This window comes from Orcinus orca, chromosome 13, assembly GCF_937001465.1.
Source record: "Orcinus orca chromosome 13, mOrcOrc1.1, whole genome shotgun sequence".
Classification (NCBI taxonomy): domain Eukaryota; kingdom Metazoa; phylum Chordata; class Mammalia; order Artiodactyla; family Delphinidae; genus Orcinus; species Orcinus orca.
In genome coordinates, this window is record NC_064571.1 from 39,649,155 (window position 1) to 39,668,867 (window position 19,713).

The window sequence follows — 19,713 nt, forward strand, 5'->3', positions numbered from 1 at the left end:
CCAGAGCCTAACCTGTCTTGATCCTAGAAATCAGAGTGTGTCTACCATTGTATATACTCTTTTTTTTTTTAACCATTGCATATAGTCTCTTTTTTTTTTTTTTTTTTTTTTTTGTGGTACGCGGGCCTCTCACTGTTGTGGCCTCTCCCGTTGCGGAGCACAAGCTCCGGACGCGCAGGCTCAGCAGCCATGGCTCACGGGCCCAGCCGCTCCGCGGCATGTGGGATCTTCCCGGACCGGGGCACGAACCCGTGTCCCCTGCATCGGCAGGCGGACTCTCAACCACTGCGCCACCAGGGAAGCCCGCATATAGTCTCTTGATATGTGATATTCTCTTATCTAACTGCTTGAAAATGACAGAATTGAGCATATGATGAGTTGGCCAGAAAAAAATTATATCAGTAAAGGTAGATTCTATCTTCTTCCCTGTGTCTGCTGAAAACACAACCCCAAACTAGAAGAGTTCTGGTACACTAAAACTTAAGACTAGAAAAGGCAATAACATTATTCATTGTTTTAAAAAGACAATATGGACTTCCCTGGTGGTCCAGTGGGTAAGACTCTGCACTCCCAATGCAGGGGGCCTGGGTTCGATCCCTGGTTGGGGAACTAGATCCCATATGCATGCCGCAACTAAGAGTTTGCATGCCACAATTAAAGATCCTGCATGCCACAACTAAGACCAGTGCAGCCAAAATAAATAAATACTAAAAAAAATAAAAATAAAAAAGACAATAAAGAAACAGAGATTTATATTTCAGGATCTCTACAGGCAGGGAATCTCTAAATGCTTATGAAAGAACAATTCAGCAGAAGAAAGAAGAAATAATTTACTACTAAATGGTTTAGCACAGAAGCTGTGGCTAAATGTTTCCTCACAAAACATCTTACTGGTTTTGAAAAACAGGAAGTCACAAAAGAAAAACCAACATGTCTTTATAAAATGCCAAAATCCAGTCTCAAAAAAAGAGAAATAACCATGTATGAGACTCTACTAAGCATATAAATTATCTCCCCAAAAGTTACTGTTTAAAAAAAGAAAACACTCTATGAAAATTTCTATTTAAGTTCCAGGAAAGGAAAACAGTGGTATTAATGAAGTAAGCAGAACAATAAAACTTTCCTAAAGACACATGCCAGATTCCAACAGTCCTCAAGGATTAGGTCCCTCAGTGATTTATGATCAAATATGAAAGGATCTCAATTATACGAGTAAAACACTGATGTTCTTCCCTTTGGACATGAAATGTTCACCGCAGAGTTTTCTGTGTACTTTTATAACGGAATTCATGTTTTATTCTTGCAAAAATTGTATTTCTGTTGAAGAAAAACATTCACTACAAGAAAGGTATTTAGGTCACTAGTGCATAGTCATTTTCTCTAGCTTTACATATTTCCATAAATATATACTGCCTTAGTTACTTCTCTATTACTTTGGCTTCCTCATATCCTAAAGGCATTATATATTGTGGTTAATAAGAAAAAAAAGTTAATGCATGCACTTGGCTGCCAACTGTCAAATGCACTTTTTGGACCAAAGAAAGAAGTAATGCAGACAAACTGAGCAGGAGAGAGAAATTTAAATAGAGAGGGAAAGACAGAAAAAATGTACCACATCTAGTGTCTGAATAAATAGTCCCCAAGCACTTCACAAATTATGGCAAGTAGAAGTAATATGCCAACATATACTGAATTCTCACTGTAAAAATTTAATACCAAGCTATATTAACATTTCAAATCAGAGTAGTTGGCACCTTTAACATAGTGGTTCTCAACCTTGGATGAATACTGAAATCACCAGTTTTTAGTTGTTGTGTTCTTTTTTTTTTGGCCACGCTGCGTGGCATGTAGGATCTTAGTTCCCCGACCAGGGATCGAACCCATGTCCCCTGCAGTAGAAGCATGGAGTCTTAACCACTGGAACACCAGGTAAGTCCCTCCACCCTTGTTTTTTTTTTAAATCACCAGTTTTAAAGAATACTGATGCCCAGGTCCCATCCCCACAGATTCTTACTTAATTGGTCTGAAGTATGTCCAGAGCATGAAAATTTTTAAAGCTCCAAAAGTGATTCTTATGTGTAGCCATGATTGAGAACCACTGATTTAAAATGACATAAATTGAAGACAGTAATTTAGTTGTTGGGGTACATGGACACACACACCCCAGAGTTCAAAAACCTTGGTCATTCTTCTTAGAAGCAACCTCTTAATATCCTAGCATCATTAATTCCCTCACAAGCTCATCCAATGACAGCAGTGTAAAAATAACTTTGCCTTTGTTGCCTATACGTGTTCTAAAAACTGGTAAGTTGATTTAGTAGAGTATTTCATAAATAACATTCACCTAGAAGCTGACAGCAGTACTAACTAAGGATCCAGGCCTCACAAAAACATTTCCGGTAGGATCTGGGTTGTATATTTATTTTACTGCCAGCCTAGGTTCTATTACAGTTTACTTTCTTTACAACTTTTCTTGATTTAAGAATATATTTGCGTTCAAAGGATTTTGTGGGTTAAAGTGCATTTTCAATCATTTTCACAGTGACCATTTTCTTCACAACTTTGAAGTATAAGTAATGTACAATAAACTGCATATCTAAAGCATGCAATTTCATAAGTTTTGACATACATATATTTACATCCATAAAACAGCTGCCACAATGAACATAAACATTTTTTTCACACTTAAAAATTTTCACACACCCCTCTGTAATCTAATCTATCCCTCCTTCTACTCTTATGCCCAGGCATCTGCTTTCTGTCACTATAGATTACGTTGCATTTTCTAGGATTTTATATGAGTAGAATCATACATTATGTTAAAAAAAGTTTTTATCTGGCTTACTTCACTCAGCAAATGATTTTGAGATTCAACCATTTTGTTGCGTATATCAAAAGTTCTTTCCTTCTTATTGCTGAGTGATATTCCTATCAACGCTCATGATTACCACACTGTATAACCAACATGTTTTATAACCAACATGTTTTCTTGGCATAGACTATTGTGAGAAGCTAACAAAAGCTCCTAGATGTTGGTATCAATGGTTTTAGGAAAAACTAAGTCTGGTGATCCCCATTTTATTTTTTTTAATTTTATTTTATTTTATTATTTATTTATTTGTTTGTTTGTTTATTTATTTATGGTTGCATTGGGTCTTTGTTGCTGCACTCGGGCTTTCTCTTTTTGCAGAGAGCGGGGGCTACTCTTCGTTGCGGTTGATGGGCCTCTCACTGTGGTGGCTTCTCTTGTTGCAGAGCACAGACTCTAGGCATGCGGGCTTCAGTAGTTGTGGCTCGCGGGCTCTAGAGCACAGACTCAGTAGCTGTGGCGCATGGGCTTAGTTACTCCGCGGCATGTGGTATCTTCCTGGGCCAGGGCTCAAACCCGTGTCCCCTGCATTGGCAGGCAGATTCCCAACCACTGCGCCACCAGGGAAGCCCCGATCCCCATTTTAGTTCTCACTTTACCACTTATCAGCTATGTCTGAAGCAAGTCACTTCTCTGTCACATACACCTTCTCTGGAAAATGAGGATATACCACCTCACCTATGTAATTCACCTTAGATGAGTACTTAAGGACTCTCTGACTTCTAAGACCTATTGATTCTATTGAAATAGGTAAACCTTCTAGAAAGGTAGGAGTGCCCATCTGTTTATATACTGTCTGTGGCTGCTTTTAAGCTGCACCGAGAATGATGAGTACTTGTGACAGAAACTGTAGAGCTGTCAAGCATAAAATATCTGTCCTCTCAAAAAAAAGTTTACCAACTTGTTCTAAGTAATCATGAAATGTTCCTGAAGCTAGCTAAAAAATCATGTGTAGTGATGTTTAGATTTATTGATTGACAAAAACACATTCTACTGTTCTAAAAAAAATGTTTTTCCTTGTTACTTTAGCTAAAAAAATGAAAGAAAAACCATAGGAACTTAAAAATAGATATTTAAGGGCTTTTCTGGTGGCGCAGTGGTTGGGGGTCCGCCTGCCGATGCGGGGGATGCGGGTTCGTGCCCTGGTCCAGGAGGGTCCCGCGTGCCGCGGGGCGGCTGGGCCTGTGGGCCGTGGCCGCTGGGCCTGCGCGTCCGGGGCCTGTGCTCCACAACGGGAGAGGCCACGGCAGTGAGAGGCCCGCATACCGTAAAAAAATAGATTTTTAAAATTCCTGTGTCAGTACCCAATATATTCAGATGGTATATAAGTTACTAAAATCAAAAGGCACATTATAAACCCCAGTCCAAGAAATATTAGGAAAATATTGAGTTAAAGAAATACTATAATAGTTTTCTAGGAAAGTCAAAGTAGATATGTATGTTTTCATATTCCTGCCCAAATGATAAATACTTGACAAAATCACTACTGCCAGAATAAAAAATGAACAGCCTATAAAAATGGCTGGTGAAACTTACATATCCAAGAATACTTTCTGCACCTTCTGTCAGATTTTTGGTCTAGGAATAATAGGAGGAAGGCTGTATAACACAGTGGTTAAGAAAATGGACTTTAGGATCAGAGAAACCAAAGTCAGTAAAGGCTATTAGCACTACTGTAAAATAACTGAATAAAAGGTCCTCAAAATATATTTTGAAAAAGAACAATTTTTTAAAAGGAATTATCTTTTAAATTAAAATTAAAGTCATTAGGGAACTACAAATACTGGAAAAACCCTAAGCAACTCAAGAAGGGATTATGTGAGGAAACCTGCCAGCTAAAAAAATGCACTCATTATTAGAAGAAAAGATATAAATTTCTATTATAGGATGTAATAGAACCACTTATTTGATTATTTATCTGAAAATAAATCTGGTTAGTTAATTCAGTGATCTGGGTTTTCTCTTCCTAATTACAAGTTGCTGCTTTTTTTTCCCCAAAAGACATATACCAGGTCATTAAAAGTCTGATCTGGCAGTCATCTGGAGTACAAACTGAAGACTTCAAAGAAAAACCATGTAGATGTCCGCTATAATGACATTGGAAACTGCAAGGAAAGCAGTACTGTTTTGTAAATAATCAAGATCAATTAAAAACAATTTGTAGGCTCAAGGACAGAAATAGTATACTTTAGGGTCTTTAGGAACAACACAATGTTGTAATTAAAATACAATGCTGGGACTTCCCTGGTGGTGCAGTGGTTAAGAGTCCACCTGCCAGTGCATGGGACACAGGTTCGAGCCCTGGCCCAGGAAGATCCCACATGCCGCACAGCCACTGAGCCTGTGAGCCACAACTACTGAAGCCCGCATGCCTAGAGCCCGTGCTCTGCAACAAGAGAAGCCACGGCAATGAGAAGCCCGCACACCGCAACGAAGAGTAGCCCCCGCTCACCACAAAGCCCGCACGCAGCAGTGAAGAGCCAATGCAGCCAAAAATAAATAAATAAATAAATTTATATTAAAAAAATACCTTGCCTCCTATACCTGAATGCCTATAAAGATGAGTTTTGTGAGATAGGTTTGTTCTATGTTGTTTAATCTCAATTCCTTGTCTTTACTTAGCGTCTTTATCATTGCCTTGGAGATTCTGACCAAACGCCACGAACTCAGATCTAACCAAAAGGGAACAGTGGCCAACTTCTGTGCAATCACCTTATTGACCCACTTTGTTCTTTTGAGATAGCTGCCGGAGGCTGGTTTTCAGACTCTATCCACAGTTGGGAATATCCAAACTTTCAGATGATTCTATCTTTGAAAAGGGATTCTGAAAACCAGAATCTTTTCGTGTTATCATTATCTCTGCAAACAAAGACTGTTACATAAAATCATTCTGAATGTATGGCTAATACGTAATGGAAAAATACAGTTTACAAAGGGAAATTGAAATTGAACTCACCTGTCCACTTTTCCCTATTTCCAGCTCCATTATGGCAACAGGAGTGTGCATTTGAGCTGAGTGTCTTGACTGCGATTTGCCATCAACTCTCCAGCTCAAGCCCCGAAGCCCACTGTCCCAGCGGCTCTGGTTCATGAGGCTCTCTCGGATTTTTGTCTTATGGCTCTTCCAGAATTTGGAAATGACAGCAGCTTGGTCAGATGTGATCCCGCCTTGCTTTTTGGTTTGAGCAGTCAAGAATGCTTCCAGCTGGTTGAAATCCATGTCTGCAGATGCAATAGACTATAATGACAGAAAAAATAACAGATATGAATTTGGTAGATAACTAGAAAAAGATGCATCTTAACTACAGATCACATTTTGAGTGATTCTTAATCACTGAATAAGCTTTCAAAAAGGGTCATCAAAAGACAGTAATGAGAATAAGCGCTTCATAAATACAAAAATATTCCCTTTGAAAATACTGAATATCAGAAAAGCTATTGTGAAAAATTCCATGTTGGAAATTCCCTGGCGATCCAGTGGACAGGACTCCATGCTCTCACTGCCTAGGGCCCAGGTTCAATCCACAGTAGGGGAACTAAGATCCCACAAGCCCCATGACGTGGCCAAAAAAAAAAAAAAATCCGTGTCACTCAAATTCTCTATCAATAACTAGAATCTATAAATATCCAGTTCCATGATGAGGAAATAATAAAATATAAATAAAGTTAAAATGTAAAAATAATAAAACAAGAGAATAAAATGAATTAGTGCTCTGATGAAATCTTACATAATTTCACAGTGCCTTATAGCCAGGCTTGGTTTGATATACTATAACTGGGTAATGCCTTGTCCATACGAAGTACTAAGTAAATTTTGTTAAGTGAATGAATTAGTTTAGTTTTATAGCCCATCTTCAACCAAACAGCCAATAATACTACAATATCCAATAATACTACTCTGAAACTGTATACTACTTTATTCTTTTCCATAATTTTCAAACCTTAATTGCCATTGCTGTTCTGAGAACAGTAAGCAGCTAAACTGAAGTGGGAAATCATCAAAGGGCTGGGGCAATGGAGCCCTGAATAGGTCAGTGATGGTTAATGATTTGGTCTCCGAACAAGCTTTCCCCTGCCTGGACATGAGGATTGATATGAGCTCCAAACCAAACTATCATAGTACCTCCTTTCTCTGGGCACAATGATTGATCCAAATTAATCTCCCAATTTAGGAGGAGAAGTGGTCTTGTCTCCTGAGGTCATGGTACCAGAAGAACATGAGACTGGAGGGCTGCAGACAGACATCTTTGATCTTTTGGCAAAAGCCTGATTGCAATAAAATAGAAAGAAGCCAAGCAGAGATGAGAGTGGGTTCTAATGGAGTGATACCCTGTTCTGTAATCCCCAAGGCCTTGGTTCCTGCAGACCTTTCTTCAACTCTGTATGTTATCTCGACATCTTTTCCACCTGTAGGCACCAAAAACTCCCGTTTACTATTCAGGATAGTTTAAGCTGTATTCCTATCATTTGGAACCAAGAGTCCTGCCTACACTTGAGCAGTAGCAGTGAGAACAGAGGAATGTAAAGGTAGACAGTGTACAGGTGGAGTATAGGTAGAATAGGTGGAAGGGAGGCTGAAAGACAAACATGCTGTCTTTCATTCCTCCATTAATATGCAAAAGTTGTACGATAAATATTACAACATAGATTAAACAACATAGATTAAAGATATTTCACATTACATCACATTACAATTCAACAAATGTTTACTGAATATCTGCCTATTTACCAAGTTTTGGGTAGGAGGACCCAAAATCTCTGGCTATGCCACTCAACAGAAACATTAATTTGTATAATATATTATAATTAAATAAAATTATTTCTACCGGCACTTTGCTTCACACTATCACATCACAACACAGGTGATGTGTATCATTCTTTTCCTCAAAGCATATTAAGAAATCTATTCTGGGGCTTCCCTGGTGGCACAGTGGTTGAGAGTCCGCCTGCCAATGCAGGGGACACGGGTTCATGCCCTGGTCCGGGAAGAACCCACATGCCGTGGAGCAGCTAGGCCCGTGAGCCATGGCCGCTGAGCCTGCGCGTCCGGAGCCTGTGCTCCGCAACGGGAGAGGCCATAACAGTGAGGGGCCCACGTACCGCAAAAAAAAAAAAAAAAGAAATCTATTCTGATTTAACTTCACTTGTGACAGAAGTTATTTTGGTTGGGTTCCAGTCAATAATATCTTGAACTGGGGTCAATTCATCCAAAAAAGGTGTTACCGTCTCTGTAACATATTCTTCTTTTTACTTGCTCAACTCTTTAAAAATGTAAAAACCATTCTTAGCTAATGGGCTATACAAAAATAGTGTGTCCTGCAGGATGTAGTTTGCCAACCCCTGCTCAAGAACATCCTACAAAACAAACTGACACATGTCCTACATGACTTGGCAATGTCCCATCTAACATTATGTGGAACCTGTTTATAATTACCTGGGCCTAGAAATTAATCTTTTTCTTTTTACATAAAAAATTATTTTTTGGCACAGTTTTAATAAGCTCTAAATTTTCCAGGAATGCAACTAATACAGCTTGTATCAATATTTTAGTTTGGTCAGAACTTTACAAATAAGTTGTTGAGCATTTTGGAAAATCTCATTACCAGTGGCAATACCATTCACATTTTGATTTCTGAACTACCAAAACAACACATCTATATATGTCTGAGAATCACTACAAGAAAAACTCCTGCTGAAACATTTGGTCTCTTTTTCAGATGAGGATATACAAGAAACTCATTGACTTGAACAGTCTTTCTGAGATTGTTAAGCAGATTACTTCCATCAGTATTTAGCCGGGAGTCGAGGCTGAATCACTACTGCAGATGCTTAAATCAACTATTTTAATAAATTGATTATCAGTTGTTTAAAGGGGAAAAAAAAAGGAAGGAGCAAGGGTGGGTGGGAGGAAAGTAGATGTGGCTATAAAACTGCAACATGAGGGATCTTAGTGGTGATGGAAAGCTCTGTATCTTGACTGTACCAATGTTAATATAGTGGTTGTGATATTATACTACAGTTTTGCAGTACGTTATCGTTAGGGGGAATCAATAAAAAATACAATGGTATCTCTTTGTATTATTTCTTATAGCTGCATGTGAATCTACAATTATCTCTAAATAAAAATCTTAATTAAAAAAAGAAACCTACATCAGGCCTATTTCTTGCTCTAAATATAAGTTCTTTAAGAGGGCAGAGACCTTGCCTCTCTTGTTTAATATTTAACCCCTGGAGCCTCGCACAGTGACTGGCATATAGTAGGTGATCAGCAAATATATAATGAATGAGTGAATAGTTGGATGAGCATGAAATCTGGAATCCCCCCAAAAAAAAACTAGTACTGTACTCACTTGATCTTGGGAAAGTCATTTAGTCTTGTTGTACCTCAATTTCCCCATTTATAATATGTAGATATAATATAGAATATGGTTATTTTAAAACTTGGCTCCAAAATTCTTTGACCCTTCTCCCACAAAGAGTTAAGGGTCTATGTCCTATTCCCTAGAATATGGGCTGTGTGAGTGTTTGATCATGGCAATTCCAACTATATGACATTCTGGAAAAGTCAAAACTATGGAGACAGTAAAAAGATCAGTGGTTGCCAGGAGTTCAGAGGGAGGAAGGGAGAGATGAATAGGTGGAACACAAGGGATTTTTCAGGCAGTGAAACAATTCTGTATAGTGTACAAAATCTGATACAAAATGGTGGACACACATAACTAAACATTTGTGTAGAAAGAATATACAAACAGAATGTACAAGACAAAGAGTGAATTCTAACGTAAACCGTGGATTTTAGTTAATAATGTAATCAACACAGGCTCCTCAACTGTAACAAATGTACCACACTAATGCAAGATGTTCATAATAGGGGAAATTGCTTGGGAGCAGAGAGCAAGGGAGTATATGTTAACTCTCTGCACTTTCCATTCAATTCTTCTGTAAACCAAAAACCGTTCTTAAAATAAAGTATATTAAAAAAAAACCCAAAAACTAGTGATAGATACAAAAACATGCATAAATTTTAGATATTATGCTGAATTTTAAAAGTTAGATACATCGAGTATATACTGTATGATTCAATTTATGTTATGTTCTAGAACAAGCAAAACTAATCTATGATAACAGAAACCAGAAAAGTGGTACCTAAGGCAGAGGTGGGGCTGACTGGGAAGAGGAATGAGGGAACTTTCTGTGGTGATGATAGGATGATAAGATGATGATATAAATGTGGATTACACAGGTATATACATTTCTCAAAAACTCAAACTGAATACTTAAGTACTATCATATAAATTATACTCAATTTTTTTAAAAAGCAAAAAATAACTTCTTACAAAAAAGATACCATTTTTTAAAGTTACAAATTCAAATGAAATACTGAGATTTTGTAAAGTATATAACTGACAGAAGAGTAGTATGCAGAATATATAAAGAACTCCTTGAAATCAAAAAAACCTAACAGCTAAAAATTTGACCAAAAATATGAGCAGACTATTCATAGAAAGGGAAATTTAATAATAAATCAATCAATAAAAATATGCTCAACATAACTAATAATAAAGAAAATGTAAACTAATACCATTTTCCTTCCGTTAAACTGGCAAAAAGTAAAATGCCCCACAATATTAAAAACTGTTTCTTTACTTCCTCACCAACAATTCTCATATACTGTTGTGGGAACAGAACATTTTTGAAGAGCAATTTTGCATTATCTGTCAAAATTTAAGATGTACATATTCTAGAACTCAGCAACTCTTCTGCAATGGGAAAAACTTAGAGGAACTCTTATACCTATGCACTAGGAGTCCTATGCAGGAATGGTTATTGCAACAATGTTGGTAATAGTAACAAATTAGAATCAACTCCAATGTCTGGAACAACAAAAACAAAAATGGTTAGTGACATTCAAACCATGGACTAACACACAGTAAATGAATTAGAATTATATCTATCAACATGGAAAAGCACAAACACATAATGCCAAACAACAATAACAAAAAAGACAACTGCACACAAATATATAAAGTATGATACTATTTATATGAAATATTATAAGATAAAAAATACTATAAATTTAAAATACGTATGTAGTAAAAATGTGAAATTATGCATGAGATTGATAAACACCTAATGCAGGCCAGAGGTTACTTCAAAGGACAAGGAGAATGAAATCTGAGAGGCATATAGAGGGCTCTAGTAGTATCTACAATTTTTTTAATGTTTTTAATAAAACTAACTTTAGAACAGATGTACAGAAAACTTATGAAGATAGTACAGATTCAATATACCACACACTCAATTTCCTAGGTTATTAACATCTTACATTAGTAAAGTCACACTTGTGACAATTAGTGGATCAATATGGATAACATTATTATTAACCATAGTCTATATGTTATTCATATTTCCTTAGTTTTTACCTAATGTGCTTTTTATGTTCCAGGATCCCATCCAAGTTACACTACATTTAGTCATCATGTCTCCTTAAGTTTCCCTCGGCTATGACAGTTTCTCAAACTTTTCTTGTTTTTGATAACCTTGACAGTTTTGAGGAGTACTGGTCAGGTACTTTGTAGAATGTCCCTCAGTTTGGATATGCCTCATGTTTTTCTCATGGTTAGACTGGGGTTATAGGTTTTGGGAGAAAGACCAGAGGTGAACTGCCATTCTCATCATACCACATCAAGGGTACATGCTATCAACATGGCTTACTACTGCTAATGGAAACTAGCTGAGGTAGTGTTTTTCAGGTTTCTCCACTGTAAAATAACTCTTTTCTCCCCCTTTTCTATAATCTACTCTTTGTTGGGAAGTCACCATGAGCAGCCCACACTTAAAGAATAGGAAGTTACGCTCCACCTCCTTGGAGGCAAAGTATCTATATAAATTATTTGGAATTCTTCTGTGTAGGTCAATAATGTTTTAAAATACCCAAAAAAGAAAGAAATAATAAAGATCAGAGCAGAAATAAATGAAATAGAGACTAAAACAAAACAAAACAAAAACAAAAAGATCAGTGAAACTAGGAGCTGGTTCTTTGAAAAGATATACAAAATTGATAAACCTTTAGCCAGACTCATCAGGAAAAAAAAGAGAGGGCCTAAATAAATAAAATCAGAAATGAACAAGGAGAAGTTACAAAGGATCATAAGAGATTACAACAAGCAAGTATATACCAATAAAATGAACAACTTAGAAAAAATGGATAAAGTCCTAGAAATGTATAATCTCCCAAGACTGAATTAGGAAAAAACATAAAATATGTACAGACCAATTACCAGTAATGAAATTGAATCAGTAATTAAAAAACAAAACAAGCAAAAAAACTTCCAATAAACAAAAGTCTAGGACCAGAAGCCTTCATAGGTGAAATCTACTAAACGTTTAAAGAGTTAATGCCTATCTTCAAACTATTCCAAAATAGATTGAAGAGGAAGGAATGATTCTGAACTCATTCTCTGAGGCCAGCATCATCCTGATACAAAACCAGACAAAGACACTGCAAAAAAAGAGAAAATTACAGGCCAGTATCACTGATAAACATAGATGCAAAAATTCTCAACAAATATTAGCAAACCAAATTCAACAATACGTTTAAAGGATCATACATCATGATCAAGTGGGATTTATCCCAGGGATGCAAGTATGGTTCAAATCTGAAAATCAATTAATGTGATACACCACATTAACAAATTGGAGAATAAAAATCCTATGATCATCTCAATAGATGCATAAAAAGCTTTTGACAAAATTCAACATCGATTTATGATAAAAACTCTCAACAAAGTGGGTACAGAGGGAACATACCTCACCATAATAAAAGTCACATGTGACAAACCTGCAGCCAACATTATACTCAACGGTGAAAAGCTGAAAGCATTTCCTCTAAGATCAGGAACAAGACAAGGATGCCCACTCTCGTCACTGTTATTCAACATTGTACTGGAAGTCCCAGCCACAGAAATCAAACGAGAAAAAAAAATAAAAGGAATCCGAATTAGAAGGGAAGAAGTAAAACTGTCACCATTTGCAGATGATATACTATATATAGAAAATCCTAAAGATACCACCAAAAAATTATTAGAACTAATAACTTAATTCAGTAAGTTGCAGGATACAAAATTAGTATACAGAAATCTGTTGCATTTCTATACACTAACAGAGAACTATCAGAAGAGAAATTTTAAAAATAATATCATTTACAGAAGAATAAGACACCTAGGAACAAATCTAACTAAGGAAGTAAATGACCTGTACTCAAAAAACTATGACACTAATGAAAGAAACCAAAGACAACACAGACAAGTGGAAAGATATACTGTGCTCACAAGATGGAAGAATTAACATTGCTAAAATGACCATATTACCCAAGGCAATTTAAGATGCAATGCAATACCTACCAAAATACCAACAGCAGGGACTTCCCTGGTGGCGCAGTGGTTAAGAATCCGCCTGCCAATGCAAGGGACGCGGGTTCGAGCCCTGGTCTGGGAAGATCCCACATGCCGTGGTGCAACTAAGTCCATGCGCCACAACTACTGAGTCTGCGCTCTAGAGCCTGTGTGCCACAACTACTGAGCCCACACACCACAACTACTGAAGTCCGCACACTCTAGAGCCCGTGCTCCACAACAAGAGAAGCCACTGCAATAAGCCCGTGCACCACAATGAAGAGTAGCCCCCGCTCGCCGCAACTAGAGAAAGCCTGTGAGCAGCAACAAAGACCCAACACAGCCAAAAAAAAAAACAACAAAAACAACAGTATTTTTCACAGAACTAGAACAAATAATTCTAAAATTTGTTCTAAAAGGCCACCTACTGAATGGGAGAAGGTGTTTTCAAACATACATCTGGTAAGCAGTTAATATCCAAAATATACAAAGAATTCATACAACTCAATATCAAAAAAAATTTTTTTTAATGGGCAAAAGACCTAAACATACTTTTTTTTTTTTTTTTTAACGCGGGCCTCTCACTGTCGTGGCCTCTCCCGTTGCGGAGCACAGGCTCCGGACGCGCAGCCTCAGCGGCCATGGCTCACGGGCCCAGCCGCTCCGCGGCATGTGGGATCTTCCCGGACCGGGGCACGAACCCGTGTCCCCTGCATCGGCTGGCAGACTCTCAACCACTGCGCCACCAGGGAAGCCCCCTAAACAGACATTTTGCCAAAGACATACAGATGGCCAACAGACACATGAAAAGATGCTCAACATCACTAATCATCAGGGAAATGCAAATCAAAGCCACAATAAGATATCACCTCACAGCTGTCAGAATGGCTATTATCAAAAGTCAACGAATAATAAACGCTGGCAAGGACATGGAGAAAAGGGAACCCTCATGCACTGTTAGTGGGAATATAAATGGGTGCAGTCGCTATGAAAAACAGTATGGAGATTCCTCAAAAAATTAAAAATAGAACTACCATACAAGAATCATTAATCTCTCTAATTTTACTCCATATCAAAAGAGGAAAGCAAACTTGCTAGTTTAATATAATAAATATAAATTAATGTGAAAAATCTTGGTTCTTATGACCAAGAATAAATACTGGGGACATAATTTCAACAACCCAAAAGTACTATTTCTTAAGAGTGTATCAAATATAAGTGATAAATCAATGCAATCTAATAATTTGTAGCTCTTTTTAATCAACTCAATAAAATACTGTCAAAGATAAATAATAAACTTCTAGGATAAGTATCTTATTGACTCAAATATAAGATGACCTTGAATTTAGGTAATTCTATTTTTCCAAGAAAGAAACAAAGTTTAATTGTAAGAAATATTCTTTATCATGGTCAGTATTGCTAGTAACTCATACATATATAATTAAAAAAAAAAACAAGCAGAAAATTCTCATCCACAAATAATATACTTACCATCAATCTCATCCTGCTTGGAAATAACTGTCTTTTTCTAGTTATATTATATGTGGGGTTTTTAATATTGTAAGAAAAAAAATATTGCTGGAATATGCCAAGGCAGTTGTTTGAATAGATAGCTATTTCTTTAGTGAGTAAGTTATATCCAAGGAGAAAGAATGATTAGGAATTAAGCAAGATAATGCATGAGATATAAATATTTGCTTCTCCAACCCCTTAATGGGAACAGTAATTAAGAATTTCAGAAAGTTATTCACTCCCCTAATTTCCATTAAGTAAGTGAACTGGAACACATCATGCAGATTTAAATTCATCATTTCTGAAGAAAACAGACTGACAAGCATAGAGGCAAACCAAGAACTAACAATAGTTCAACCCCCATAGAAACTACTCATGGTAACCAAAAAATCTTTACTTGTCAACAGTTCTGTGAAGGTTCCAAGAATATGCTATGCCATAATGTGCACACATTCCCTTAGTTAAGCCTATAAACTACAGAATGCTACCAGCTGTCAATACAAAGAAATTAAGACCTTGAGAAAGCAAAAGCAATTTGCCTCTAGTGACTATTAATATTAGCTTGTTAGTAAAGGGTAATAAAGAGAATGTTTTTTCTTCTGATTTATTTCACCAGAATATTTTCTGACAAAAATATATATTTACACAATTAAAGATCAAATACCAGGTCAAAAGATCTTAGTTGCACTTCTATAGCCTCTTGGAATAAAAAATCATATGATGAGCTAAAGCAAGTGAAACTGTCCAAAAAATAGTTTAGGTAAACTAGTGTTTTCTAATGCTCTTAAAGGTTTTCTTGGTTTTTTTTTTAATTTGTATTTATTTATTTATTTGGTTGCACCAGGTCTTAGTTGTGGCAGGCGGGCTCCTTAGTTGTGGCATGCGAACCCTCAGTTGCAGCATGCATGTGGGATCTAGTTCCCTGGCCAGGGATAAAACCCAGGCCCCCTGCACTGGGAGCGTGGAGTCTTATCCACTGCCCCACCAAGGAAGTCCTCAGTTTTCTTGTTTTAAAAAACTAAATATTTCCCTTGAAATTGCTTATGATATTATTTTAAGTAGAACATAGTCCAAAACATAAGCAGAAACAGTCCAAAAGAAAAGCAACTCAGTTTTTGTGTGGTTTTTTTTGTTGTTGTTGTTTTAATTTATTTGGCTGTGCTGGGTCTTAGTTGCCGCACACGGGATCTTCACTGCGGCTTGTGTGCAGGATCTTCGTTGCGGCATGCATGTGGGATCCAGTTCCCTAACCAGGGATCGAACCCAGTCCCCCTGCATTGGAAGCAGAGAGTCTTCCAGTGGACCACCTGGGAAGTCCCGCAACTCAGTTTTGCCTTTTATCTACCTTCAGTAAATTCGTAAAATCTGGTTTACTGTACTTACAGTTAGAAAATGGTTTTTCTGTTTGAAACATTTCTCTGGGCTTTAGTTTCCCTAAAATTAAATGAAGGGGATTTGCTAAATGATGTCTATGTACTCCGCCCCCAGTATTAACATTCCATGTTGCTGTATCTATACACTGAGCTACACAAAATTGCCAGTGTGCAACTGTTTTTGACTTACAAAAATGGTAATTTGAAGTGGTTCAACCTTGCTAAATTTCCAAAGCTTTATTCCCTCCTATAAACTATCTTTGGCATAACTCAGCTTTTGTATTCTTTTTTTTTTTTTTGAAGTATAGTTGATTTACAATATTGCGTTAGTTTCAGGTTACAGCAAAGCAATTTGGTTTTATATATATATGTATACATCTGCATTTTTTTCACTTCTCATTATAGGTTATTACAAGATATTGAATATAGCTCCCTGTGCTATAGAGTAAATCCTTGTTGTTTATCTATTTTATATAATAGGTAGTGTGAGCTTTTGTATTTTTTTTTTTTTTTAGCTTTTGTATTCTTAAAGTAGACCAAAATGATGAAAGCTGGCTCTCAATTCCATTCAGGATTGAATGTACTTTATTAGAAAATTTTTGTAAGGCCTATTTTATCCCTGAAGAAAAAGTAGATAATCTGATATGGAAACCCTCCTACGTTACTACTTCACAATTCAGTTTTGAGTATTTGCAGAATTTGTTCTAGCCCACTCAGTTTTGACTCCACTTGTTATCACCATATAATCTTCTTCATCACCGAGTTTCAACAACCTTCCTATCAGGCCCTGTCCTAAGCTCTCAAAAAAGATGAATAACATGAACATGACTTTGAAGAGCATACAATCTGGTGTGTAACCAAAAGCACAATGCAGCATCCTTGGCTTTCCTCATTTGCCAGGAAATCTAGAGCAGTACTACCCAAAGTACAGTCTGCAGATCAATGCCAGTCCACAAACTTCATTACAAGTCCACTATGAGGTGGCTGTAGAGACTTGAGAGTAAACATTCAGAAACTTTTGTGGCAATGTCACGGTATTTTTATGTTGATTATTCTAACAAAATAACTGAACCTTATATTTTTATGTATTTTTGGTGAGAGACTGAAAATTCTAAAAACACAACACACACACACACACACACACACACACACACACTACAAATCTGGTCCTCAACAGACATCATTTAAGAAGCACTGGTGTTGAGGATTCTATTGTTTTTGCAATTTAGGTCAGCTGCATTTTAAAATAAAAACACTCATCTCATATCAGACTTCAACAACTAATAGCTAATTGGTCCCATTTCCACTATAATAAAAATCCTGGCTACATTTAAACAGGGGAAAAAAAGGTTACCAAGAAGAAAATAAGGTGCTGGCTACGGACAACTTGGAAAGATTAAGTCAAAGCTAAAATTAAGAAAAGAGAAAAATGCTATTACTTTTCACTGGGGAGAAAGAAAAATATTTCAAGTTGACAGCAAATTTTATAAATCACTGTTGTCTATGCCTGGTCCTTCTTACAGGAAAAAAAAAAAGCTATAATCATTTGAATTTCTCAACTTACACAATTCAGAATTGAAAATTACCAATAGAAGGAAACTTCAGCAAAAAGAAGAGCTATGGAGTGGATAGAAGAATTTATTCCTCTCACATCTGTGTAATTAGTCCTGTTTATTGCCACCTGTGGTAAAATAATAAAGTCTCTGTTTATCTGATGTCTCCATGCCTGGGAAGTTGCTGGAGTCTTTGTAAACAAAATACAACCATGTTTCATTTGGCACAGGTAAACACAGAAGTGCAATCAAATCATATTTCAAACGCAAATTCATATTTCCCATTACTAGATTTAATACGCAATGACTAGCGTATCTGTTGAGTACTACTGCCATATTCTGCATTCTAATTTAACAAATTTACACATTAAAAAAGAAATTAATTTGGTTTCATAAGACAAAAATTTAGCCAATGACAGACTCACCTAGAGTACCTCTGGACACATTCCAAAGTTCAGTGACTTACACAACTACTATGTAACAGTCACTATGCCAGGAACTTTCCAGTTTCCTGGCTGCTTTAACATCCAATTAAGGGCAGACAGGTGAAAAGTTAACCAAGCCCAAAATCTGGTGATAGAAAGCTAGGTGAGAGTGAGAAAAAATAGAAGTATACACTCTAACAGAGTGATGAATCTGGTTAAATATATTAATATCAGGTAGCAGCACACCAGTGAAAACTGAAGCTTGAACATCAACAATTTAAAAACAGCCTCTAAACAATAAATAAATAAATAAATAAAAACAGCTTCAAACAATTGGGAAGTCTGGTATACAGCAATTAGTCATTGTGCTCTAACAAATTTTTTTTTTAAGTGTAAAGGGTTTTTTTTTTTTAAGGGTTTTTTTTTTAATTATGTGTTAACACAGACAAAGTTATTTAAGTCAATAAATTTTTAAGGAATTTCACATGTTCTGATTCTTTCCACTGCCAATCACCTTAGTTCCTCCAAACGCATAATCTTCAAGATAAAATAGCCCTTTCAAAAAGAAGTTATCATATAAGTCAGCCCACAATTCTTTTAGTTAGGCTTCTTTGATCTCCAATGAAATATGGAAACACTTCAAAATTCCCCACCTGTAATCTTTGGGATCCAATTTCCTCAAGCGATTTACTTTAGGACCATGTTTAGGGTCAGGAGATGGATCTGCCTGGTTCTGAATTTGATACCCTCTAAAAATGTATTAGGTTCAAATCATATTCACTCCTAAGCCATCACACCCTAGAACAGTACAGATCATTGGGATATGCCAATACCTAAGATAAAGTTTGTTAGGTTTTTCATAGTTTACTTGGCATGTGCTCTAACAAATTTTAATCGTGTTCTCGGAGGTATGCTTAGCTAGTAAGCATACCTACCCAACTTCTCAGAATTTTCAGGGCAGCTTCATGGAACTTGTTTCCTTAAGGATATCAAACCTTGATATTTCAATAAGGTAAATACTTATTTACCCTTTTGTATGTTTGAAAATTCTTAGAAAAGTTTTTTTTAAAGCAAAAAAAATAAAATACTGAGGGAAAAAAAGGCAAAGGAGTCTCATGTGAGAAGGGTAGCTAAACTTTGAAGCTCCAACTCCTGTCCTTGAGATTTATCGTGCCCTTAAAGATAGCTCAACCCCTTGCAGCAGCCATTTTTTTCACATTTAGTAACTACTCTGGTGGATTTTTAAACATCTATCCCTAACTCAGATTACACTTGTTTTTTCAAGATCTTTCTTAGTCATTTATAAGATTTCACATACTTTAGTCAACATTGGTCAGTTGATCACCAAATATTTATTAAGTGTTCACAAAACTCGACACCATGTTGAAATACATGCTCACACTATGTTTACAGTTTAGTAGGGAGACTACTGATCACATCTATAATTTTCTCTATTGAAGTAGTTTCGGCTCTGGTTTTTGAAATAGTCCAGTTGGTAGCTAGGCCTAGAAGATAAATCACACTGCTAATCTAGATAGTCTTCTCCATTAAATAAGATATGTAATTTATCAGAAATTGTCAGCTTGA

General features: G+C 36.5%; 1 protein-coding gene across 10 annotated transcripts in view; it reads right to left on the reverse strand.

The window, feature by feature from the left end:
* Positions 1–19,713, reverse strand: part of COMMD1 (copper metabolism domain containing 1) — a 166,300-nt gene that overhangs the window by 95,512 nt on the left and 51,075 nt on the right. For 9 of the 10 annotated variants that reach the window (XR_007470906.1, XR_007470907.1, XM_049696105.1 and 6 more), the window contains exon 2: positions 5,826–6,107. Coding sequence is in view for 8 of the 10 variants with exons in the window: in XM_049696105.1 (XP_049552062.1) it covers positions 5,826–6,107 (282 nt within the window). In the remaining 2 variants the exon portion in view is untranslated. Of the gene's footprint in view, positions 1–5,825; positions 6,108–10,663; positions 10,804–19,713 lie in introns of those variants that run through there. The other variant, XM_049696108.1, reaches the window with a different exon arrangement.